The sequence below is a fragment of the Panulirus ornatus genome, chromosome 3, assembly GCF_036320965.1.
Source record: "Panulirus ornatus isolate Po-2019 chromosome 3, ASM3632096v1, whole genome shotgun sequence".
NCBI classification, from domain to species: domain Eukaryota; kingdom Metazoa; phylum Arthropoda; class Malacostraca; order Decapoda; family Palinuridae; genus Panulirus; species Panulirus ornatus.
In genome coordinates this window covers 73,144,153-73,170,533 of record NC_092226.1, presented here as the reverse complement: position 1 = coordinate 73,170,533, position 26,381 = coordinate 73,144,153, and the positions used below count along the sequence as shown (strand labels likewise).

Here is a 26,381-nt window from a genome sequence, read left to right as displayed (position 1 = left end):
AAAGATGGGACCAAACTCCTTGGATGTGTAGGCATGGGAAAGTTAAGGAATGATGATAAAAAGAAGCTGGAGTGTTTACACTTTTGTCAGAATGTCACTGATAATCCATAAAAAAGGATTTTGACTTTATAGTACAAAATCATTCACTGCAAATCAGACTATGCTGTAAATCATAAAGTTCTGCAAACATCGTCTAGGATGCAGAGATGTGTAATGAAGTGCAGACAAAAAACTATAAACACTCAAGCTACAAAAGGAATCAGGAGTTGGGTAAGGATGGATCTTGGAAATGAGGAGGTAGGTACCCAGGTAAGACCAAGTTTAGAAGAGTTTTACATAAAGCAGGCAGCACGAAAGGAGATCAATTCCAGCATTTAATAATAATTGGCTAAAACGAATCCTTCAGTTTACCCAAGTAAAAATTATGAAACAAAATCTATAACCTACATTATACAGTTGAACGCCTCCTGTCTTGCTGTTGCTTTACAGATTAGTGGTTTGCAAAGTGCTTCAATGATGAGATATGTATAAACTTCCCAATTCTTCTGAAGTTCTCCAGACTCTATCATTGAAAATACATTTCTATTCATTGGCTCACAAAACAACAAATCACCATCACTGAAGCACTTCCCATGACATTACATAGGGAGACTTAAGACTGATATTACAAGAGCTATGGCCTTTCTAGGCATCTTACCGAAGCCTCCATGGGTGAAGGGTTGCACAGGACTACGACGGAGGTCACCTCATGGTCGTACACAAGGGACCAGAAGTCGGAGATGGTTGATTTCAGGGGCCATTCGGACACTATGTATTCCCGGGGCCTCAAGTACCCCTTTGAAGCCGCCACAAAACACAGGGGAAAGAAGCAGTGGGCAAAAATAAGGTAAGAGGGTCAAGAGATTGAGGTGCTGGCTAACAAATTACTTCAAAATCTTCCAGAGTTGCATCTCTGGAACTCAGGCTTAATGAGGTTGTATACTTTGCATTCTCAACCTCAGATCCTCGTATGGAAGGTAAAAAGGACATGGATCAGAAAAAGAAAAGGTAATTATTCAAAAATTTCTCCTCAATGCAAAAATTCCCATTCCAGGATAAAAATTTATGAAGCACAGGTAAAATATGACAACAACATGCAATGGATCACCAAGGGTAGGAAAAGGGAAAACATACAAGGTCTTGTATTATAGTTTGGGATTGTGGTTCAAAATCTGGCTCTGGATTTCTCTTTATTTACAGATATGCAGATTTTTTTCCAAAAGTTATAACAGTGTTAAATCCTGAAGCACATTAAGATATATAAATCAATTACGATACTAGCTACATATGAAAAAAGTATCTAATGGCACAGCCCTTACAAGAAGTGATGCTATTCATTTTTATCCAAGTAACATAAAAAACTATTCTAGTCAACTGAAAAATTATATTTAACATACTATCTTCCATATTAAATATCTAGTGCATATAGTAACAGCATAAGTTTTACATACTCACATCAACACAAACTGCATTAATGTAATCTGTGTTGCTATTGCCTTGGAATGATGTGATGTATGGTCTGAAGTTGTCAGCTATGGAATAAAAAAAGGAAGTAGAGTTATTTCAAAATAACATGAGTACTCAAAATGGTACAACCTTTTTTTTTCCACTGGGGAAATGAAACAATTCTGGGGTAAAACAATGTGCATAAAATTTCATGAAGGCTTCATTACTTTAAATCATGAAACAGTGAGCAGTATGCAGAGTTCAACAAATGTACTCTTACAATGCTCTTATTGTTTTGCAGGGTAAACTAAAAAATCCATCACTTTCCATAAGGAATCACTACTCATATAGTGCGGAACCTGGTGCCTGGTAGTGAATGTGCTCCTCAATAATCATGATTAAAAAGAGCCACAATCTTTTATCCTGTATTCTCTATGAATGAGCGTGCTGTACATCTCCACAAGATGCTAACAGGCAACTCAGCCACTTGTCAATAAATACCAGGCTATCACACTGGATTGAGCTTTTGTGTGGTTATGATCACCTTTATACTTAAATTAGATCTTTAATATAATGTCTAAACATGGCTACTATAGAAAAAGGTGATGGATTTTGACAAAAAAAAATCATCGAGCATAAATCTCACCAACTCAGCTAATATGAAGCTGAATGACTGAATTCTTCAGAGTTTTGTAACTGAAGGAGACACAACCAGAGGAAAATGATGATGTTAACAGACAGTTCCATAAGAGTAGAAAAGCTACTGGGAAAATAGAAAAGTAAGGTTACGAGGTACAGGTGATATCTTTCTTTATGCCTCACTGAAACATGGATTGCTGACATTCTGTCCACAAACATACAGACTCTTCTCGTCACAATTAACAATTTACAACATTGAGCTCACACAACTCATTCTTCATACCTCTGGATTTTTCTGGGGTGAACACTATGAGCTGGCCTCACTTTTTGGCAAAATGGTAGGAGCAATAGATAGAAGCAATAGGAAGGAAAACCAAGCAGGAGCATCAAGTAGAAACAATAGGTAGGAGCATTAGGTAGAAGTAGTATGTTGGAACATTAGGTAGACACATTAGGTAGAAGCAGTCAGTAAGAACATTAGGTAAAAGCTTCTAAAAACACTGTGCTTGAGTTGGCCTGTTAAGGGTAAAGCATTAAATGCTAAGAACCAGCAATGAAGCTCATCAGTTATGGAGACTCTTTTGCTGTGGCCACCCCCTTGAAGGAGTTCAAGGTGGGAACGGGCATCAGAGATATAGATGGATAGATAGATAGGTAAGATGAGAAAACTATCCTGAAGAATAAAGAGAAGCAATAAACAACTTAGAAAAATTTACACATGACATAGCTGAAAAAAAATTCATGACAATCCTTTCTAAGAGGCACTGACAGTACCTAGAGAAACACAGGGAACAAAGACTGCTGAAGGGAATAGAGGACAGAGATCAGGAGATAATTTTGGAAATGAAGAAGAGAGATAAAGGATACTGACCAGCAAAATGGAACTGATCAAGGAAAACTGATAAAGTAGGTAACAGAATTTTGGCTGAATCTTGAGAGAGACCTGTGTGTGGTGTGATCAAAAAGTTTTACAACAGCCTTAATTTCAGAGAGCAGCATTCATACATTTTCATAAGTAGATCTTTTCAAAGTAAAGTCCCACTGATGATATGTAAGTGTCACAACGTTTCTGCTGCTTTTGGAAGCAATGCTGGAAGTCTTCAAATGTGGACTGATTGAGTTCCACTTTCAAAGTAATATATCATAAATAGCTGGAATGTCACCTAATTTTCAACCTTTTGGCTTCATCTGATTTTTGGAAACAAAAAAATAATCACATGGGGAGAGGCCCAGTAAAAGAGAAGGATGAGGTATAACAGGAAGAATGCAGCGTATGAGGGAGCACTGTCATGGTGCACAAACCATCGACCATTTCTAAACACTTGGTGGTGGTTTCTCCTAACTTTATCCCTCGGTCAAATACCAACCAATACTTAAATGGCCTGGCTTATCTACTACATTAATACATCAGTGTTGTACACTATCTCCATAGTGCCACCTATAATAGAACAAAGCCACAGAACTTTTTGATCACACCTCATATACTCTACTAGAGAAAAATTAGAAAATTCATGGCACATGATAGCTGGTTTACTAAGGTGAAGTATTCATATTCACAATAAATGTATGAAGGTAAAAATGGAGATCAAAGAAAGAGTGTGAGGCACGGAGGAGGGCAGGCCATAGCCAGTCAGTAAGCTGAACCAAAACTGAGTTAAATGAAGCAAGAAGTAGAAAGATGGAGACTGCTAACAGTCTTTGGACAAGAAAATTATATTCCAGCAAAAGAAGCAAAGCTTGTGTAGGAATGAATTCGAGAATGAAAAACTAAAGGACATACAAGTAAATGCAGTAACAGAGATTAAAGACACAAAAGTATATAACAATAGAGTCAAAATAAAAGGGAATGACTGATTTTTTTTTTTTTTTTTTTTCATACTATTCGCCATTTCCCGCATTAGCGAGGTAGCGCTAAGAACAGAGGACTGGGCCTTTGAGGGAATATCCTCACCTGGCCCCCTTCTCTGTTCCTTCTTTTGGAAAAAAAAAATAGAAAAAAAAAAAAACGAGAGGGGAGGATTTCCAGCCCCCCGCTCCCTTCCCTTTTAGTCGCCTTCTACGACACGCAGGGAATACGTGGGAAGTATTCTTTCTCCCCTATCCCCAGGATTAATAATTGAAATGGAAAGCATCAAGCAGATGGTAATAAATGTATGAAAACTTTGTGACTGTGAAGAATTCAGTGGGGTATTCATCAGAAGAAAAAATTAGAAAATAGTAACGAAAGCATTCATGAAATACAAAATAGGAGATATCAAGAGAGTCTGAAGAACTGACCAGCCCCAACAATAGCACACGGGGATTTATGCCAAGAAATGCTGGAGTAGAACAAAGAAATGTTTATGAATGCTGATGGATCAGCAGAAAATGGAACTGAGTGAAGTTTCAAGACTGAGTGGAATGGCTGGAAACCAAGCCATAAATTGCTGGAGTTTAGACAGATCTTACTAAAAGGGTGAAATCTAATAAAATCTTTTCCGAAAGATACATCCCAATGAGGAAGGAAAGATGCAACAAAAGGGGAAGGGGATTTACTAAAGAACAACTTACAGTCTCTAGATATACTGGAAAGTAATAATAGAAAAGCTTGAATAACAGTGCCGACAGTCTACAATTCTCTAATGAATATCAATGAACCCAAAAAATTAATTAATGGAAATAATGATGGCACAACGCAATAACAATGGAGGAGGAGGCACAGAGATGTGTATCTGTGACAGACAGTAATTTTCTAATAGTGAGGGATTCTAAATGTGAAGTAACCAACTGGGACAACTTGGATTCACATGAAAGTCTAAAGTTATGGAAATATATTCTCAGAATATTTACAAGAGGCAGAGTGAGTATATATACATTAATGCTAAATCTCATCTTTTTAACACTAAGCGAGGAAATATGTAAAAGGATATCCAACTTGGAGAAAGTGGTTGTAATGCTTGAGTTAAGTGGTTAGTGAGGACTTTAGAAAATGGGATAGGAAAACAGAAGCTGTGAGGACATACAACTGCAGTAAGTGTATAGAGAGAAATAGCCTCTAAGGAAAAATAAACTAGGAAATGGAATACCACAACCAGAATACAGAACTTAATGGACATCACATGAAATCTATAAAGCAAGGGCTGGTACAAGTGTAGCACTGGTAGTGACAAAAGTCAGAAAAGAGAAAAATGTAGTTTAACAAAGGATGTCAAAAAGCTAACTAAATAATATTGGGATGTCCTATAGAGAAAGAATAGCCAGCAAGCATTTGAATGGTAAAAGCGAGGTAGGAATTACTATAGAAGGATAAGGAAGAAGGGAAGGAGGAAGACAGTAACTTCAGAAAAACAATACAAGCATGAGAAAATTCATGACAGATTAAGCTCTCTTCTAAACTAAACAGGTAAAGTAATGAATTATATATGTTCTTGGAGTGATCACAGACATTTGACACCATCTCATCAAGAAGGCAGTGAAAGAACTGGATATCTGGGCAGGGATAAGAAGACTCCTTTAGTGGGTTAATCATCTTAGTGGAAGGGAATGAAGCACACATCAAAGAAACCTTTTTTAAGAGGGATGGTGTAAGCAGTGGCATGCCAAACAGCTGGGCCATTGTTATTCTTGATCTAAGTTGATTACTTACCAGAAGGTCTGGATTCATACTTGAAATATGCTTGCAGATTATGCTAACATCATAGGAAAAGTAAAGAATGACAACAATTGCATCAAATCACAAGGGGACAGACAAGCCCCAGAGATGGTCAGATACATGATTGACGAAGCAAATAAGAAGTGAAAGAAGGACTCTGATACAAGTGTAACCTGGTAAGAAACAAGCTAAAGGAACCTGTCAGAGAAATAGACTTGGGAGTTGATACAGTATCAGAACCATCACCTGATTATCACACCAGAAGAATTGTTGAAGAGGAAAATTACCTACTGGTGAGTACTGGAACTGCATCTAAGTACATGAATAAGGAATGTTCCATGATTTAACCCCTTTCAGTGTGCAAATGACTTTTTGGCCTTCCCCTTGCATAAAAATATAAAACCTTTTTCTTATGAATTATGAAACTGTTCCTAGTACATGAAAAGCACATTATTTACCAGATTTGCCAATCCTAAGTATGCAAAAAAAAATCAATATCTCTTTTATTTACACAATTAGGAGCAAAAAATCTATCAAAACCATTTTTTTTCTAATCATTCAAGAGTTAAGCATTCTTCCCAGTTTAAGGAAAAGTTTACCAAGGTGACTAATCTTATGTACACATGACATTGGCATAGCAGAGAGCCACAGATGTGGCAATCCCTAGAAAAGGCACACGACTGCACACTGCCTCCAGACGAGCTCCAGTGACTTATCCTTTGTTTGGGATACCATTTGTAGCCAGCTAATACAGCCTAATATGCAATGGAATCAACTTGTAGAGGAAAACTAAATTACACATTGACATCATTCAAAATTATAAAAAGAAGCAATGACTTTAATGCTACAGTGATAAAATCACATTTATATGAAGCTTTTCTGTATTAAATTAACATACAAATGCGATTCTGGTTTCAATGCATTATACATGACAGCTTGAGAGTAGATGTGAAGAAATTGAGGCCATTTCTTCATCTGTTCCTGGTGCCATCTCACTTCTGTGGGACATGGGGAACATAATTAAACAAGGAGAAAAGCAGAAATCTCAGCACATCAAACTTGTATGATCTCTTCAAAAAAAATAAAGAAAAATGATGATATATGGATGCAAACAGAGGAAACCATGATATTCTGATAATATAACAAAATGGGTGAGATGTAACAAATATGGAGTGCACCAAGACAGTAAGATATGGGAGAATAAACCATCATGTACTGAAAGTGCATAATGTAGCCAAAACACAACATACAGAAAATAATAAACCAAAAAGACAGACAAGAAAAAAACAGCAAACACATTTAATGAGACAATAATCCAGAGAAAGGCAAATCAAGATACTATCATCCTCCTTATGCAAACCCAGGATTCCTTTTAAGAGTTCCTGCAGTTCTGAGGCTACAATCCAAGCAGGGACAGGAAAATGATGAACTTCTCTGGTGCAAGAAATTCCTCGATGAGACTGTAACCCTTTACATCCACTGACAGATACAATTTCCCCGAAGCCTCACTCATGGTGTAACCACTTGTAGGTAGAGTCAGTAGCACCAGCATATAGATTAGAACACAAAAATACTTACGAGGAACACAGAGAACGTTGCGATTTTTAACTCTATTATCTGCCCGATGGCCACCAGCACAGTCACCAATGGTAAATCTGGGAGTCATCTTGCAAATTTTCTGAAACATCAGACAGTATGAAAATAATGATACATAGGTTTACAGAATTCCTACACGGCACTGATCTCATTAAGTCGGGCACTCATATTTCCGTGTGGGCCCCATCTTTTAATCTTTTAAATCTGGAGCACTTAAGATCATGCCATAATTTATCTTTTTTTTTTTTTCTTTTATACTATTCGCCATTTCCCGCATTACCGAGGTAGCGTTTAAGAACAGAGGACTGGGCCTTTGTGGAATATCCTCACCTGGCCCCCCTCTGTTCCTTCTTTTGGAAAATTAAAAAAAAAAAAACGAGAGGGGAGGATTTCCAGCCCCCCGCTCCCTTCCCTTTTAGTCGCCTTCTACGACATGCAGGGAATACGTGGGAAGTATTCTTTCTCCCCTATATATATTTATCTATTTATTCACTTTGCCCCGTCGCTGTCCCCCCCCCATAATTTATCACATGGTGAAATTCTTGCCAGGTGGCTGTAAGCCCCAACCATAAGAAAGAAAATAAAGAGGTTTGGGATCTACTTGTATATAAAGTTTATACTTGATTGCCATTCCCAATTATTAGCGAGGTAGTGCCAGGAACTGACAAAGAAATGCCACATCTGCTGAAATCCATTCCCTAGCTGTTATGTGTAATGCACTGAAATCATAGCTCTCTATCCACAACCTGGCCCCATAGACTTTTCTACAGTTTACCCTAAACGCTTCACATGCCCTTGTTCAGTCCACTCACAACAGCATATCACATATATATGGCATACTAAGTAGGTGACTGAGTTTGGAAAAGTGTGTGGAAGGAGAAAGTTGAGAGTAAATGTGAATAACAGCAAGGTTATTAGGTTCGGTAGGGTTGAGGGACAACTTAACTGGGATGTAAGTTTGAATGGAGAGAATTTGGAGGAAGTGAAGTGTTTTAGATATCTGGGAGTGGATTTAGCAGTGAATGGAACCATGCAGGCGTAAGCGAGGCACAGGGTGGGGGATGGAGCAAAGATTCTGGAAGTGATGAAGAATGTGTGGAAGGAGATAACGTTATCTCGGAGCAAAAATGGTTATGTTTGAAAGAATAATAGTTCCAACAATGTTGTATGGTTGTGAGGCATGGGCGATAGATAAAGTAGTACGGAGCATGGTGGATGTGTTGAAAATGAAATATGAGGACAATATGTGGTGTGAGGTGGTTTGATCGAGTAAGTAATGAAATGGTAAGAGAGATGTGTGGAAATAAAAAGAGTATGGTTGAGAGAGCAGAAGAGGGTGTGTTGAAATGGTTTGGACATAGGGAAAGAATGAGTGAGGAAAGATTGACAAAGAGGATATATGTGTCAGAGGTGGAGGGAACAAGGAGAAGTGGGAGAACAAATTGGAGGTGGAAGGATGGAATGAAAAGGATTTTGAGCGATTGGGGCCTGAATATGAAGGAGAGTGAGAGGTGTGCAAGGAATAAAGTGAGAACTGGAACAATGTGGTATACTGGGATTGACATGCTATCAATGGATTGAACTAGGGCATGTGAAGTGTTCGGGGCTATTTCATGTGTGGTGGGGTGGCGATGAGGAATGGATGAAGGCAGCTAGTATGAAAATGTCTTCTTTCTTTCTTTTTTTCTTTCAAACTATTTGCCATTTCCTGCGTTAGCAAGGTAGCGTTAAGAACAGAGGACTGGGCCTTTGAGGGAGCGGGGGGCTGGAAATCCTCCCCTCTCATCATTTTTTTTTCTTAATTTTCCAAAAGAAGGAACAGAGTATGAAAATGTACATGTGTATATATGTATATGTCTGTGTATGTATATATATGTATCCCCAGGGATAATAATAATAATGGGGAGCTAATGGGAGGTGATAACAAGTAGCCAAGGGCCATTCTTTTGTCTGTTTCCTTGTGCTACCTCGCTAACGTGGGAGACAGCGACAAAGCAAAATAAATAAATAGTAATAGGGGGATAGGGGAGAAAGAATACTTCCCACGTATTCCCTGCGTGTCGTAGAAGGCGACTAAAAGGGGAGGGAGCAGGTGGCTGGAAATCCTCCCCTCTCGTTTTTTTTTTAATTTTCCAAAAGAGGGAACAGAGAAGGGGGCCAGGTGAGGATATTCCCTCTAAGGCCCAGTCCTCTGTTCTTAACACTACCTCGCTAATGCGGGAAATGGCGAATAGTATGAAAAAAAAAAAATATACATATATATATATATATATATATATATATATATATATATATATATATATTTTTATTTTTTTTTTATTATACTTTGTCGCTGTCTCCCGCGTTTGCGAGGTAGCGCAAGGAAACAGACGAAAGAAATGGCCCAACCCACCCCCATACACATGTATATACACATGTCCACACACGCAAATATACATACCTACACAGCTTTCCATGGTTTACCCCAGACGCTTCACATGCCTTGATTCAATCCACTGACAGCACGTCAACCCCGGTATACCACATCGCTCCAATTCACTCTATTCCTTGCCCTCCTTTCACCCTCCTGCATGTTCAGGCCCCGATCACACAAAATCTTTTTCACTCCATCTTTCCACCTCCAATTTGGTCTCCCTCTTCTCCTCGTTCCCTCCACCTCCGACACATATATCCTCTTGGTCAATCTTTCCTCACTCATTCTCTCCATGTGCCCAAACCACTTCAAAACACCCTCTTCTGCTCTCTCAACCACGCTCTTTTTATTTCCACACATCTCTCTTACCCTTACGTTACTCACTCGATCAAACCACCTCACACCACACATTGTCCTCAAACATCTCATTTCCAGCACATCCATCCTCCTGCGCACAACTCTGTCCATAGCCCACGCCTCGCAACCATACAACATTGTTGGAACCACTATTCCTTCAAACATACCCATTTTTGCTTTCCGAGATAATGTTCTCGACCTCCATACTTATTCACCATTTCCCACATCAGCAAGGTAGCATTAAAAACAAAGGACTGTCTTAAAATGAAAATCCTCACTTGGCCCCCTTCTCTGTTCCTTTGGAAAAGAAAAAACTGAAGGGGAGGATTTCCGCTTCCTTCCCTTTTAGTCACCTTCTACAACATGCAGGGAATACGTGGGAATTATTCTTTCTCCCCTAAATACATGGGAATGGAATACATAAGGGAAAAAGATATAAAGATGGTCCAAAACATGGTAATCTTCTAAAAGGTCATACCTAAGAATTAGAATGTATTTCTATCAACCAAACAATTTCTAATTTTTCAGTGTTTGAACTGTGTCTGTGTAAATACATCATCAGCAAATTCATTCCGGTGTTAAATCACTGTGCTCTGTTTACGAGATAACCTTTTCCTACTGCTGCCCTGAATATTCTTATTATTTCTATTCCATTATTTCTGGTTACCTTGAAATCTTGCAAGTGAAACACAACTTTGTAAAGTGTTTTGTAAATGTTCTTTAATATTTTGAAGCTTGTATAAAATCACCCATCTTTTTTTTTTCAAAAGAATTTGTGCCTTTCTTGTATGGCTGGTATTTCTTTGATTCGGCAGCTCTTCTCTGGGCTTTCTCAAGTTCATCTTCAGCGTAATTTGGAAATGAGAATTAAATTTCGAAATAAAAACTACAAGACACATTCGAGATTTGGCCAACCCAATGAAATTTTTTTGCTTCAACTCCTAACACTGTTTTTAGTCTCTGTTTTGTGTACTTCAGGTCTTTACTAATAAGCAACCCCAAGGTCTTTCTCCTCACTCCCTTGAAACAAGAATATTTCATGAATTTTGTAATCATACACATAGTTCATATTATTGATATGCATACAGTAAGTAATACGCCCCATGAAACTGGGAAAAGGATAATCATGGTAAATGGTAAGATACATACAAAGAAATGAATGAAATAGAATTAATACAGTGATTGCTACTTGTGATGACTACTTGTGTCTTAAGAGGAGAGTTTTACATTCATGTTGCCCCATCTCTTCATCTTATGTACGTTTATTATGTTTTTACTTCTAAATATGTATGTGCACATACACACACCCAAGCCTACACAAAATACCCATTTTATTAAACAGCCCCTAGGGAAGGGTGAGCAGCTGGGTGGACTGTGGATTGGCTTCCATGACCAGAATTCAAACCCATGGAGGATTGATCCAGGTGGCCTGTCCATGCATGATGATCAGTAATGCTAACCGCAACACCATGGGGATCTGTATTGTGAGCATCATAACTAAATGTGATTCAGAAACAATGGTGGACAGAAATGAAGTATGCTTCATGAATATCACAGCAAAGATTCAATGAGTTATCTCACTACATTTGAAAGAAATTCAATATGATTTAGCAACAGTGTTTCTTGAAAATGAAAACTATAGACATATAAATATTTTTTACATATAAATGATGCAACTCTGTCTCTCAACATATTAATACTATTAACAAACTTCTTTATAAAATTTTAATAAAATGATCAAACTAGTGAAAGAATGCAAAGCCCATCATTCAAGAGTGAAAGTCACAAAAATACACATAACATACCTAAAACTAAAAGAAAATCACAACTCGACTGATCTTCCATCAAAATCTAAAAGACTCAAGGTTTTGTTCCCATTAATCCTTGTGAACTTGAGCTCACAGTACTCAGAGAAATCATCAAATTTATGAATACACAGGAAAGTAAACCAAATGTGAAACAGAGCAGTATACTGCAATGATAAAATGATATAATATATTTGTCAAATCTTAATAAAAGCACAAACTGTTTAATCTTACCTCGAACTCTATTTGATACTCGCTCTTGTTGCCATTGACCTTCATGGATTTGTGTTTGAGACGCTGAGAAAGCTCACTGACAGGGAAGAAGGAGTATCCACAAAGAAGAAATTCTTCAAGGGCATCATAGATAAACCGATATTGAGCCTGAAGTAAGATGCCAGGAACTTAGATATAAGTGAGAGTACATCATGTACAATAATAAATTGAGGTGCATAATGAAAAACATTATGATAGTCAATTTTTCCTCAATGCAATGAAGAAGGTAACGGTACATACCACTGTCTCTACTAGTCCTGGACGAGCTTGCTTCATTTTCTTAACGTAACCATAGATATCCAACTTGGCATCCTCCTCATGTAACTCCAAGTTAGCATCTACAGCCATATAAACACCAGTCCTTGCACCTCCATCACTGTTCAAGAAATCAATGTGTATGTAAGCAAAATATAACATTATCATACAACTCCAGGGTCCTTCTTATGGAGTTCCTGCAGCTTCAACACTGCACTCTATGCAGGAGTATGTAAATGATGGATCCTTTAAATTGAGAAAGTCCTTGAAAATGATAAAGCCTTGATGAATTGATTTTTCACTCATAATGTAACCACTGGCAGATGGTGTCCAGGATGACTGAAAGGGTAAATGAGTCAGATGTGGAAGTTTCAATGAGATTATCTAATGTTGATAATCAGACACAACAAAATAGGTTACAAAATACATATATTTCAACAGTTAGCACCTTTCTTATGGAGAGAAGAGGCAATATTGTTCCTGAATGGAAGTCGGCTGGGGATAATCAGTCCTAATCTGGGTAGGTGGAAATTTACTCGTTACGAGATGATTCATGATAAAGGATAATATTCTTAAACACTGAAACATTTCTCAGTTAAGATCTTAGTCAGGATAGCATTTATGCTTTACAACATTAGATGGGAGAGTTCAATGATGTTTAGAGGAATATGCAAATCGCTTACTTCATTGAAACCTGACTAGTCAGATAGAACTGGTCAGTGTCTTCACAAAACCTGTAGTTACAGGAGTATGTCCATCAAAGTCCACCCTACATATACAATATAGTGGGATTCTCACTTATCATTGGCTGTCATGCACTACATCAAGATTCACTACGGCAATCCCAACCTTACTATAAGCTAAGGTGAACACCACTGATGCATCTAAACCCTAAACTCGGTAGAGCTATCACCACCAAATGTCTCCAGGTGCCCACTAAATTATCAAATAAAGCAATGACCAATCAATAAACTCGTATACCAATTTTCAAAACCAATCATACTTTACTACAATATTATGTCAATATACTTATAATGATCCTCTAAACTACCCTTCTTATTTCTTGGGAACTATGAAAGATTTCTCTTCACCTGCAATGAACAATCATTGGGCCATCAGCTGGAGTGATGTTGGATTTCATCCATATTCTAATTCTCCGCCGGAACTCTAATAAGCCATTGACAAAAGGCTGAGTGTGTGATGGCCATTCAGTATAGTGGAACTGGACAACCTCTCTCTCTTCCTCAGGCTGTAGAAGAAAATGAAATGAGGTATAAAAATCAATCCCCCATATTTACAAACATATTCTGAACCTATGGTATAGAAGACTGTCATTCTCTAAATTTGCTTTCTGAACTTTTCATTGCATAGTGCCTTAATGCCAAAGTAAAGTTCCAAAAACTTACATTATAAGGAGAGAACATGAAAAATTATAATCAATGACCGATTTTTTGCTATAACTCACTCACACACTAACAAACCCAGATCTTTATCAACCTAAACTACCCATTTAACTAACTCAAAACAATGGCTCATAAAATGCTTTTGAAATATACAGGAAACGGTAATCATTACTTCCAGCGAAAGAAATTAACTCATCACTTTGGAGCCTTACATGTCCATCTAAGCTGAGTTTCATGGTGCGGATCATGAAGTTGGCCAACTGTTCTTCCTTCAGAAGGTCTACTTTGATCCCCTCATAGTGGTCGGGGCAGCCAACCATGGCTGGCCAATACTGCACACACATAACCTGTAAAGACAATATAGTTTTCATGGATGTTAAGGAATGAAAGGGAAAATGTTTTCACACTAACGGATTGGGTGAAAGATGCTTGTGTGCAGTGCTTTCTGTGTGTCTGGAAAATACTGAAAACTCGCTCCCACAAACACAAAAACGAAGTACTATATCCAAAACTTAAGAAAATCAATATTCTTCAAAAACAGAATGGACACATAAAATAAACAGCAAAATATGAAGAAAGTTTACATCTAACACGCCATGACAAAAGCTGCACCCTTCGGCAATGCCAGGAGTCGCTATATATATATATATAAATAAATAATATATATATATATATATATATATATATATATATATATATATATACACATATCACCAATTTTCGCCAAAAAGTGTTATATATAGATAAACTGCTATTCTCTATTTCATTCTGAACCATTAACATTATGACATTTGTATGGTGTATGGCTAATAGGTACCGTAACCTTGGTCACTTCCATACGCAGATAGTGAAGAGGAGGAGTAAGCAGGATACGTGGAACATAGTAAACTTGAACTGTTAAATAGATGACGACTGATAAAAGAGTCATATTGTTCTTGCAGATTGACACACTTGACAGAGCGATGACTGAATGCTGCTGTACACCACTTCTTAGCAACATGAACTATTACGTTCATTAACATTCATGAGTAATTTTTTCACTTACCTGATCGCTATCACTTACACAAAACATACTACCAGACCTACATGCAAGAACAATTAGACTTTTATGAAAGACCACTCATTTAAGTTACGTTACTCTACTATGTTCCCTTACTCCTCCCCTACAGTGTTAGGGACTGTTATCTTGAACAAACTAAGTACGTGCTCGCAAACTCCTGTGGCCAAGTGTACATCCTCATTCACCATTAATCAAAAATACCTACCATAGATTGAAGTGTACACTTCAGTGTCACATCACGGCCATACAAAGTATCTAACTTTTTTGTACATACTACTTACTTTTCCATGAACTCTTACCTTAAGCTGGGAAACTGGAAATTTTAAAGACACTGTCATTTTATTCAAGTTCGAGACAAACGCTTCACGAGTTATCAGGCATTTAAGGGAATGAGAAAGGACATAGGGTAACAAAGTTACGCAAAGTCGTGGACCAGGACGACCTTGGAAAAGTGGATAAATGCACCACTGTGATTAAGGTACAATGCCAATTATTACTTCTTAAAGTGGAGAATAAAATTACCTTTAGTAAAAAGTGCCTGAGAGAATTCCCGTTTCTTTGTCTCAAAGTTTTACGGGAGAGACTCTCCTTAGGTGTGATTCAGGTGATAACAAGGAATTCTTACGTTTTGAACTACGATGTTTTGAATTAATAACAATTCACTTTCCCTGTCATATGTATATAAACATTATTTTTAACTGCAATTTGTTAGTTATGTCTTCCTCGCAAATTTTTCATCAAAAAACAAATCCTTACATCGCTGATCCACATTGCTGAAGATCATGAAGTAAAATACTTTTCTTTCCTATAAATATTGTTATCTCTCTCCATCAGACTACTTTAAACTTAGTTCTAATTAATTTTCAGTGCAATCGTGAGTAAAACCATACTTTTAAGGGTAGTTTCTTCCTGCCCTCACATAATTAAATTCGAAGGTGCGTTTATGGAAATATACCTTATGCAGCAAGCAACTATAATTACCAATTGGGAAAAAAAAATCCTAGTCAGTCACTCATACAAGAGCGAGTGGAAGGAAGAGGCCCCTCCCAGGCGTAGGCGGTAACTATGTACTAAACCGCAAATTAGAGATTGCAATTAAGCAACTAATGATATTGATAATGATTTGGTGGATGTTGAACTGTTACCACTGTAAGAAAGTGCTTTTAATCATAATAGGAAACCGATTATGATATAGAGGAAATAATATTCTAAAACCACCGACGGCAAGCGTTTATATGACAGGTCATTATGTAGTAAATAGCTCCAGTGAACAATGCAGATATCTGAATATTATGTAATCAAAGCAATGAATATGTGATATATCTGCAAATTATGTAAATAAGTCATATGCAGAAACTCTATGACAATTATGACAGGGTAATCATAGTCTATCATTCACGATGTATGTTGTTAAAAAATGTCTCCACAAGTGTTGTTGTGTGGTATTATGAAAAGAAAGCCAATATGTGTGTCACGAAATGACGGAATCTGTCAAGTTGTAGTAGGGGTAAGCCACCATGGACAGTCATTGGCTGGTGGATAAACTTTAAATATCCGCACTGCACCAGGCAGAACAAGTGCACCACATGCACCTCTACAACTCCCGAAGCCACACTGCTTCTCCCCAGTCGGATCCTCTGTGCCTGCCACCACCCTCATAATCACCACCACTTTTGTATACACTTAAACAGGTACACTTAACAAACTTAAAGCTCTGCAAGTCAAGCAATCATCACCTTCGTTCCCTTAGCCTCTGTAGAAGCGAATATTCAGTCTGTCTTAAGGTATGTACCAAACCTTTGGCCACATTGTCGACCCATCCACTTCTGCCACTACGCCATAATCCGTCTCGTGCAAGGCTTCCACCACCTCCTCACTCTTCACCATACCACTCACCAGCACTCTCCTGCCTTGCATGCTAAGTCCTGAGCCCACACACAAACCACAGCCACTGCTTACCTTAATGAAATCGAATGTCTTGGTGAGCATGACTATGAGACGAGATTTCTGCTGCCATACTAACCGCCAGAAATCCACGATCGTGTTTTCCAGCGGTCCTTGCGTCGCTACGTATGCCTTTGGCGTCAGCAGGCTCTGTGGAGAGATGTATGTAAAAGAAAAAGATTATTTGATCTATGCATTACAGACGAGAGATCATTGCCAAGAATGCGTTATTCGAAGTTATCCTGCCCTAGTTAACCCACCCTGCTGCCCTAGATATGTAATGTGAACTTTCACTGTTACCGACACCAGTAAAGAAAAATGCAACATTGTTTTGTCCCAACATTTGAAAAAGCTATCTTTTTTTTGATATTTGTATAACGTTACTATGCTGGTTACGGAGAGATCGAGCCTGTACCAAGTTAAGCTGTGCTTAAAATTGTAATCAGGTCTGTACTTAGGACTAACACAAAAATAGTGGACGCTATTACTGGACGAATGTCATTTTATCTGGATTTGAATGTATCAATTTTTTTCATTTTTATCATTTTTCATAATGTGCCTAACTTGTACACCTGGAAGACATTTATAACATGGTGATAAGTACTTAAAATAAGTAAAGATCCTTATATGAACATAGTGGCTAAAATGATGCATTTCAATTCTTCATGTGTCATATTTCATTGATAAATAATGTAGGTTAATTGGCTTTAAATGTTAATAATCACTTATAAATGGAGAGTACCACCTCCTTCGACCTCAGTGTCCACACAGAATTAGTAAAACATGTTTCTGAAGAAAAACAAATTTCGTGACAAGATGTGCAAGACCAGAACCATCAACTTACATCGACGTAGGAAGCGTTGACATAGTCTGAATCTGGGGAATCAGGCAGGGGTTCCAACACCACTCTGTTGTAGTCATCTGCCGAGAGGGATTAAAGAAGCTGTAGCCTCATCAAGGTGATGGCATATCTAAATGGAAGTTCATTAGTTTGCAGTAATATGTCCTGGTTGATGTGAACTGGGAGGAACCGAAGCTCTTACGCTTGCGAGGGAGACTTAAAGGAATGGGGTTAAACGAGGAGTACCCATGGCTGCTTGATATGGACGAGAAAAATGGAATATTAAATAAATGAATGAAGATGGACTCCAGTTTAATCATCTAAGGCGACGTAGGATCCCAGTGAAATAGCTAAATATGGAGCTTAATCATTCTATCTGGAATGCAGTGTGTCCAATGACTCTGCAGATGATTAGGAAAATGTTTTGCCGAACCTGACGAAGACTCATTCTCTTATAAGAATAACATTGCACTAACAGACTCATTTGACCATTACATGAGCAGAGATGCAGCAGCTGCGGGGATAAAGGGATGAGATGATTGCTCGCGACAGTACTCTATCCAGAGGCACCCATTCAACAGGGTACAAGGACAGAAAAACAAACACAGAGGTCCCATGGGTATTTTTTGTAGGGGGATATTCACGAAAGCATTCGCATATTAGCTGACAAACGAAGGGAGGTTCTGAAGGAAGATAATCAAACACCACTGACCAAATGATAGTTGGTGGTTAAGACATCCGCCTTTCCTAATCACTCGAGCATTCATGATTCGTGAACCATCAACAGCAAGGTATCATACTGGCAAACAAGCTAATAATATGGGGCGTAGTCATATATATATATATATATATATATATATATATATATATATACAGAATGATAAACCATAGGAAGACAGAACACAAAACTTATTGACCCGAACAAAGCAACTACAGGGGTCCAGCCGCATTCATCTCAGAGGTGGGGAGATTCTTTCTCTGTAACTATCAACCAGAAGGTAAACACACTATCATCCCTAGACAACTGGGAGAGCATTAGGCAATTAGAAGGGACTCCTGGGGCAGGAAGGTAAGGGAAAGTTAGGCAAGAAGTTAGACAACATTGCTAGGGACCACGAAAAGTACCAGAGAGTACCAAGGGAAGTAGACAAACTCATCATCATTGTAATTACCTATCTGTGCTGTACGGGGAGTGGCAGCTTTGCTTTATTTTTCATCAGTCAAACCATAAAAATGCTCACGCAACTGCTAAGTTTAGCGGTTGGGTGGGTCTTGAGAGGATCATGATAAAGGTTTGTTTGTAACCAAGCCCAATGGAATCTACGGTTCTGCCTCGACTAAACATACAATACAAATTAAAAGTACCAAAAGGACACTTCAAGCTCCATACGTTATGTGTTTCGGTAAGATAAGATATTGCTAAACATATCTTGGATATAGTGAGTATGTAAAATCAGCTTTATATGAAAAAATATAAACCTTTCATCTGATATTTGTTCAGTACTGCCACCTGGTGAGGTGGATTGTCTCCACGAAACATGCTATGCCACATGTATAGAAAAAATTACTTAAATAAAATCTAAGAACTCCTACTGAAGGGCGAGTTCACCTTCATATATATATATATATATATATATATATATATATATATATATATATATATATATATATATATATATATATCCTCATTTCGGGATGAAAGTAAATGGGGTTGATCTTTAAGAGAAAACTGTTCATTTATAACTTACAGCAGAGACTTTTCTTGTTGCTGTTCTTTAGTTCATTGGCTGGCTTCAGCGCATGACGCATTGAGTGAGGCTCCACCTTTGACGCCATCTTTGGAAAGAACAGAATTTACAGTTAATGTATATATAACCTATAATCTACAACTTTAAACTAGTTTAACAACGAAGTATAACTACCTGGTGACAGATAATTACAACATAACTCTACCTTGTTCACTGTAACAATAACTTGTAACTGTACATTGTGGTGGATAACTGTGATTTATACCTTGTCAAGGATTCCAAAGACCTTACTACCTTGTCAAGGTTACCACTAACTGTATCACTTCCTTGTTAAGGGTAACAGTGACCTATAACTCACTCATGTCAAGGAAAACAGTGACTATAACTTGTGGGGAAAACTGTAACGTAACTCTACTTTGTCAAGGGTAACACTGACCTGTAACTCTACTGTGTTGGACAACTGATCTATAACTCTACCGTGAAGGATAACAACGACCCATAACTCTACGTTGTCAAAATAACGATGACCTATAACTCTACCTTAAGCAGGACTATAGTGATCTAAAACTAACTTTCGAAGGATAACAGTGACCTGGAGGTGGACCTTGTAGAGGGTTACACTGGGACCTCGTAACGACTGACACTGACCTGGAACTCGACCTTGTAGAGGATGGGGTAACGCCGGTGTTGGGTACACACTCTGGCCAGGTCCTTGGAGTCCATAGGCTTCGTAGGGATGGCCCCGATGGCCTTGTCCTCCTCGGCTGCAGGGGAAAAGAGAGCAATACGTGACAGCTTCACATCAGCGCAGGAAATACACAGGATATGTCTAAGCTTTAGCCGTGGGGGGATGATGGGGATCATACTGGGGGGGGGGGGGGGTGTTAGCTGTGGTACGTAGCTGAAAATGATGAGACTCAGCCACCGTAACAACACAAACAGCAATCAGATGTGGCTCACTCGATGTGATCTGGATCCAGCGACTGAACTGGCTGGCGTTCCGATTAGTTGGTTATTGAAACCGTCAACTTCACTTCTGTTACCACCAATTAAAATCCATGAACGCCTGATTCGAGTGTTTAGGTTCATAATTCTACGACCAACGTATAGTACTCTCCCTATGCACGTGGTGACAAAATACATGGTGTAATATAAGACCGTGATTACATCAGTGGATGTCATGAATTTGAAAAAAAAAAAGTGATAACGGACACAAAGGCGGTGTTGCCGCTGAGACAACAGGTCCATCTGCTCTCTCTCTCTCTCTCTCTCTCTCTCTCTCTCTCTCTCTCTCTCTCTCTCTCTCTCTCTCTCTCTCTCTCCTGTAAATGTTTCCATCCATCATATATTTTTTCTTCCCCCCTCGTAAATGGCTTTCGTTCTAGCCTGAACATCAATTTCACCAGGTTCATTCTCCTATTCTCTCGACCAAACTAAACATTATGAAAAAATGGAGCGTTGATATGGAAAAAAAAATTACATTTCGACGGCTACACCGGGCACGAATGTCCATATATATATATATATATATATATATATATATATATATATATATATATATATATATATATATATATATACCCCGGGACACACACACGTGCGGTTATATCAGGACAGGAAAATATTACACTTAAATTCTCGTGGTGACGTGACACGAGCGGCCATCTGTGCGGTGCCATCCCGGGCTGGTCACTCGTGCGAGCAGTGAGTGAGTGACTTGCTCAGGCATACTCTGCACCCAGCCAGTTCAGAGGAAATACACCGTGCAGTGTCCACGGTGTATCATATTTATGGGTCGTACCATCGTGCTCTTGGGTCGTACCGTCGTGCTCTTGGGTCGTGCCGTCGTGCTCTTGGGCTGTATCGTCGTGCTCTAGGTTCGTACCGTCGTGCTCTTGGGTCGTACCGTCGTACTCTACGGTCGTACCGTCGTGCTTAACAGGTAGCTGAGCGGCCACAGAGCCTCAAAAACCGGAGCTGTGAACGGACGAGGTGATGACGTAAGACACGGATTCCTCGTCCGGGCCAGAATGATGGCCACAGACAGGGTCTGGCCGAAGCTTTGGTCCGGCTTCTTCGTCTCGTCCGCCACGATCGGGGTCGAGTTTAAGAAGGCTTTATAGCTGTCCAAGGACGCAGAGGCAAAGGGCTTCTCTGCCAGTGTGGGCCAAGGGCACAGAGGAGGAGGAGGAGGAGGAGGAGGAGGAGGAGAAGGAGGAGGAGGAGGAAGGAGAGGGAGTCAGACGGAGACACGCATGAGGCACAGAGCAGGTACAGTGCATACGATATGAGAGAACATGAGGCACAGAGTGGGTATAGTCCATGGATATTGAGAGAACATGAGACACAGAGTGGGTATAGTACATGGATAAGACAGAGCATGAGGCACAGAGCGGGTACAGTGCATAGATATGACAGAGCATGAGGCACAGAGCGGGTACAGTGCATAAATATGGGAGATGGGGTGTTGAAGCCCCCGGGCCGATGCAGTCAGCAGGCGGTGATGATCAGTTTCGTTTGCATTAAGGGGAACGTCCGCCTGCCAGTTCTCAGAGAGAGAGAGAGAGAGAGAGAGAGAGAGAGAGAGAGAGAGAGAGAGAGAGACTCTCTGAGGGCGTGGAAGGAGGGAGGTGCGGCATGCGGGTCGTCTGGGTGAAATATTCCGGTCCAGTAGACCATTGTGGTCTGGGCAGCCGCAGACCCCAAAGGGGGAAGACAGGGCGAAGTGTTCGAGAAGGAAGAGGCCGATTTTTGGAGGCCCGACGGAGAAATATCGACCGGTTATGGTCGGCTGTGTCGGGCAGAGTGAGCTTGAGGTATGTACCCACAGTGAGGGGTGAAGAGATAAACGTGGGTAAGGTGGGAACACGTCAGTTATGATGTCTGAGTCGATGCCATCACCCAGCGGTGGGTTCACGTGGGGTATGATGAGGGTTTCTGTGGTGCACTGGCTAGACTTGATGTAGTGGGGCAGGGGTGTGAGCCAGGCCACGGAAAGGTGCGGTAGGTATGGAAAGAGGATGGGCAATGGGAAGGTGTTGTGTGGCTGTGGTAGGCATGGGCAAGAGGAAGGTGTGGTGTGGCTGTGGTAGGCATGGGCAAGAGGAAGGGTTGGTGGAAACTTTTATTTTCCATCGAGATTTCAGAATTCCTCTAATCAAGTGAATTAATCGATCAATACTTTCGTAGTGGCAGACGACGTGTGACTTTCTACCCATATACTAATTCAAGTCTCATTCACGAGTGTGGTCGTGAGATTTTATGAAAAGACATAGGTCAAAAGTGGACCTGTGTTTCACGTAAACACCATGGAAGACATATGTACGGAAATCTCTTAAGAATATGTACTGTACACTCGACGAAATGCTCCTGACATCTACCGAATTCATGGCCCTCTAGTAAGCAAACAGCGAGGAATGAATCCTGAGTAGATGTGTGATGATGAGTGAACAGGACAAGGAGTGAGGTGAAGTAAGACGCAACATATGGACTCCCTTCATAAACTCAATTCTTGTTTGTGATCGATCGAACGTAAGTGGATCCTAAGGCTTCAACAGCACGGAGGGTGGAGTGAAGTAAGCCAACATAGCCGATATGATATGTATGTTTCCATGTCTTAAATGGTAATCTTTAACCTACTCTCGTAGTTTAGTCGAGAGTGAAAAAAAGGGCGGGGAAAAAACAAAATACCTGCTTCCCAAGTTGGTAGTCCAGATGAGAGGATATGAGGAAAGTATTTTACGACGAGTTTTATGAGGAGGAGGAGGAGGAGGAAACAGCAGGCAGGAAATGAGCGAAAGTTAGGAGGATGAAGTGAGGGGACAAAAAGTTGATATGAAAGTGAAAACGTAACTTACCTCAACTCCAAGACTCGCGAGAATATAAAGGCATTCCTCAACGTCTGAAGATGCTTTATATGACGTTACCACACACAGTACAGTAATGTGTGTGTGTGTGTGTGTGTGTGTGTGTGTGTGTGTACTATGTCTGTGTAACAAATCAAATCAACCGCAGGTCAGGTATTTACTCCAAATTTGTATTCTCCAACACACATATTCCTGCTGATTAGACGATATCGAATGGCTACGAACCTGTTCTCATGTAAAGAAATGAAGACTTGTAGACTCGTTCTCTGATATACTCCAGCTAGCGCCCTGGGTTCCAGAACCTCCCTGGTGTGAGCGAGTCCCACATCGCCTGACAAATATGCACAACGTCGAGCCCAAGACTTGTTGACACCGAAGGGAAGGCTTGGGCGCTCGTGGCTAGCGACGTCTACACACCAACTGCCTTCAGACCACACCTGAAGGGAACCCACACACTCCCGTACAGGCGTCGTCGCTTTCGAGACCAGTTTTCTACCCCGCACTGAGGTTGGGCTTGATAACTTTGGGTTCCCTCTACTTGCTGGGGTTAAGTCTGACAATTTCGAGTCTGGCTTCCCCCTACTTGATGGGGTTAAGTTCGACAACTTCAAGTCTTGGTTCCCTCCACTTGATGGGGTTAAGTTCGACAACATCGCGTCTGGCTTCCCTCCACTTGATGGGGTTAAGTTCGACAACATCGCGTCTGGCTTCCCTCCACTTGATGGGGTTAAGTTCGACAACATCGAGTTAGGGTTCGTTCTGCTTGCTGAGGTCAAGTCGAACTCGGTGCCTCGCTCGGCCAAGGCTTCGCAATAACTCACGAAGACCTTGTCCACTTATCCACCCTCCATACCCTCTAAAGACACTACCCATTTGTTTCTCTCCCCTCTACACTTCGTGATAAATCTCCCACAGCAGAGAAAAAAAACCTACTTTAACTCAGCAAACTTCGGTTTTCATGACAGGTTCTGTCATCACTTACCTTCAGAATAACCAATTCCACCACTCAGTCTTGCACTCGCTGACAGCGTCACTACGGACGGGGCGGGGCAGTCCCACTGTGTACCTGTCGGTCCCCGGGTCACACCCATGTGCCAGCCTCTTTAAATGACCCAGGTAGTCCATGCACCCGTCCCTGTCCGCTACCGTCCATCAGGTTTCCAGGCTGGTGGACAGAGGAGATCTAACGCCTCCTCCCGTCTATCCACTTTAGTCCACCGTGCCCCTGGTGGTGTACAGACACGGAGATGGAGGCCTGTAGCCATCTCATCGGGAGGTTGGTTTACCTCGTGGACACCACCAGCAAGTGGGTCTTCCCTAACCACTCGTGAATCATACATGAACGCGCGCGATCGCAACATGTACAGCGAGTGTGTATCTCTGAGCGGGCATGTGTAAAATGCTTGTGTACGTAAAGACGCTTGTGTGTGTGTGTGTGTGTGTGTGTGTGTGTGTGTGTGTAAAGAGGACTTTTCAGACAGCAAAATTAAGTCTGAACGCTAATGGTTCCTGATTACCGCAGCCAGAGAACCTGAGAACGACTGTGGCTGGAGCACCCGGGTAATTCGTCCTCCTCATCAGCGGGTCACAGGAGGATATGGCGATGATCAGGTGATGGTGTGGTTGATACCACGGCGGAGGGAGGAAGACAATGCTCTGTCCTGCGAGGCTGGTGTCTCCCGTGACCACACGAGTGTTGTGAACGAGACTGGACAAAAGTAACATCTGATTCTTTTCCATCCTTCAGAGTCATATCAAACTCTGTGGTCTACACTGAAATCATCCGAAGAGAGAGCATTTCACGGCGGGGATGTGAAAACTCACGTCACCCCGTTGCAAAAAGTGAACGAGTCGAGGAGTCTTAATTGACTGAAGGAGTTTGGTGGACTACATATAAAGCTTAATAATGAGACTTTCACCCGGGTGAAGTGATTCATAGTCAGATGGCATCATCAAAGCTGGGAGTCTTAATATTCCATCAGGCAACCAATAGATTGTAAACATAATCAACTCTGCAACGGACACGATGGTGAAGATTGTATATAGTTCGAGGACTGAAGGTGGAGAGAAGTGGCAGCCTTGGACCACTGAGTTACGGAGAGGTAATGGTCAAAGTGAGGAAGGAGACAGATGGTGTTCAACAAGCGGGGAGACTGGATTTGAGACCGGGTGCGTTGCATAATCGGAGCCAGGCCTTGGAACGTAACTGGTAGACGTGAGGTGCGTTCGTGTCATATGATGATGATGATGATGATGATGATGATGATGATGATGTTCAAAGGGGCCCTAGATACCATTCAGCCCTCCTAGACCGTTGAACTGTTCCATTTCAGCGGCAGGGATACGTCGATTTGGCGGGCTGTCAGGCTGTGTGTAAATACAACTAAGATGAATTAGTTAAAACAGAGGTGGGGTGAGTTATGTGTTTTCTAGCGATGGGTTTGATAGAGAGTGTGTGCGTTTGTGGGCTGAATACCAGCAAGCCATGTGCGAGGCAGAAAGAGAAATTGGGCAAGAGAGGGGAACATAATAGCCACGGCAGTGCCAACCCACCAAATACAAATGAATAATGCACGCCCCGATCAGAGCCCCCTGCACTCCTCACACACACACACACACACCTCCCCTGCGTGCCTCGCTCCTGGGCGAGTCTGACACCCGAGTCTAAGTGTGACTCATGCCTCCTGCGACACGGGGGAAGAATGCTGAGTGCCAGCATCAGGACACAGTTGACGTATAGCCTGTGCTAGTGTGTGAGTGGAGGAAAAGGGAAAGAAGGGAAGAGCACTGAACAAATGGGTAATGAATAGAGAAATATTAGACAGAAAGGAAGAGGGTTTGAGAAGGTGAGAGATGGAGGAGGAAGGGTTGGGAGAGATGGATATAAAGAAAGTTGGTAAGAGTGATAAAAGAAGGAAGAGAGAGATACAGAGAAGTAATACATCATGACTAAACTTAACAAAGAAGGAGAGACACTGTACATATATCTTCGACATTGACACCTTCAGCCCAGGTCACAGAGTTGACGCTTTACTTAGTATTCCACAGCTCCTCCTCCTCCCTCC

General features: G+C 40.6%; 1 protein-coding gene across 8 annotated transcripts in view; it reads right to left on the bottom strand.

Annotated features, from left to right (window-relative positions):
- Positions 1 to 26,381, bottom strand: part of Ptp36E (protein tyrosine phosphatase 36E) — a 216,881-nt gene that overhangs the window by 17,898 nt on the left and 172,602 nt on the right. For 5 of the 8 annotated variants that reach the window (XM_071689540.1, XM_071689578.1, XM_071689560.1 and 2 more), the window contains 11 exons: positions 20,099 to 20,214; positions 19,451 to 19,538; positions 17,706 to 17,782; positions 16,877 to 17,011; positions 14,070 to 14,204; positions 13,546 to 13,703; positions 12,440 to 12,575; positions 12,161 to 12,307; positions 7,334 to 7,433; positions 1,495 to 1,571; positions 698 to 835 (listed from right to left, as the gene is read on the bottom strand). In XM_071689540.1, the coding sequence (XP_071545641.1) occupies positions 698 to 835; positions 1,495 to 1,571; positions 7,334 to 7,433; positions 12,161 to 12,307; positions 12,440 to 12,575; positions 13,546 to 13,703; positions 14,070 to 14,204; positions 16,877 to 17,011; positions 17,706 to 17,782; positions 19,451 to 19,538; positions 20,099 to 20,214 (1,307 nt within the window). The remainder of the gene's footprint in view (positions 1 to 697; positions 836 to 1,494; positions 1,572 to 7,333; positions 7,434 to 12,160; positions 12,308 to 12,439; positions 12,576 to 13,545; positions 13,704 to 14,069; positions 14,205 to 16,876; positions 17,012 to 17,705; positions 17,783 to 19,450; positions 19,539 to 20,098; positions 20,215 to 26,381) is intronic. The other 3 variants (XM_071689549.1, XM_071689585.1, XM_071689569.1) reach the window with 1 other exon arrangement.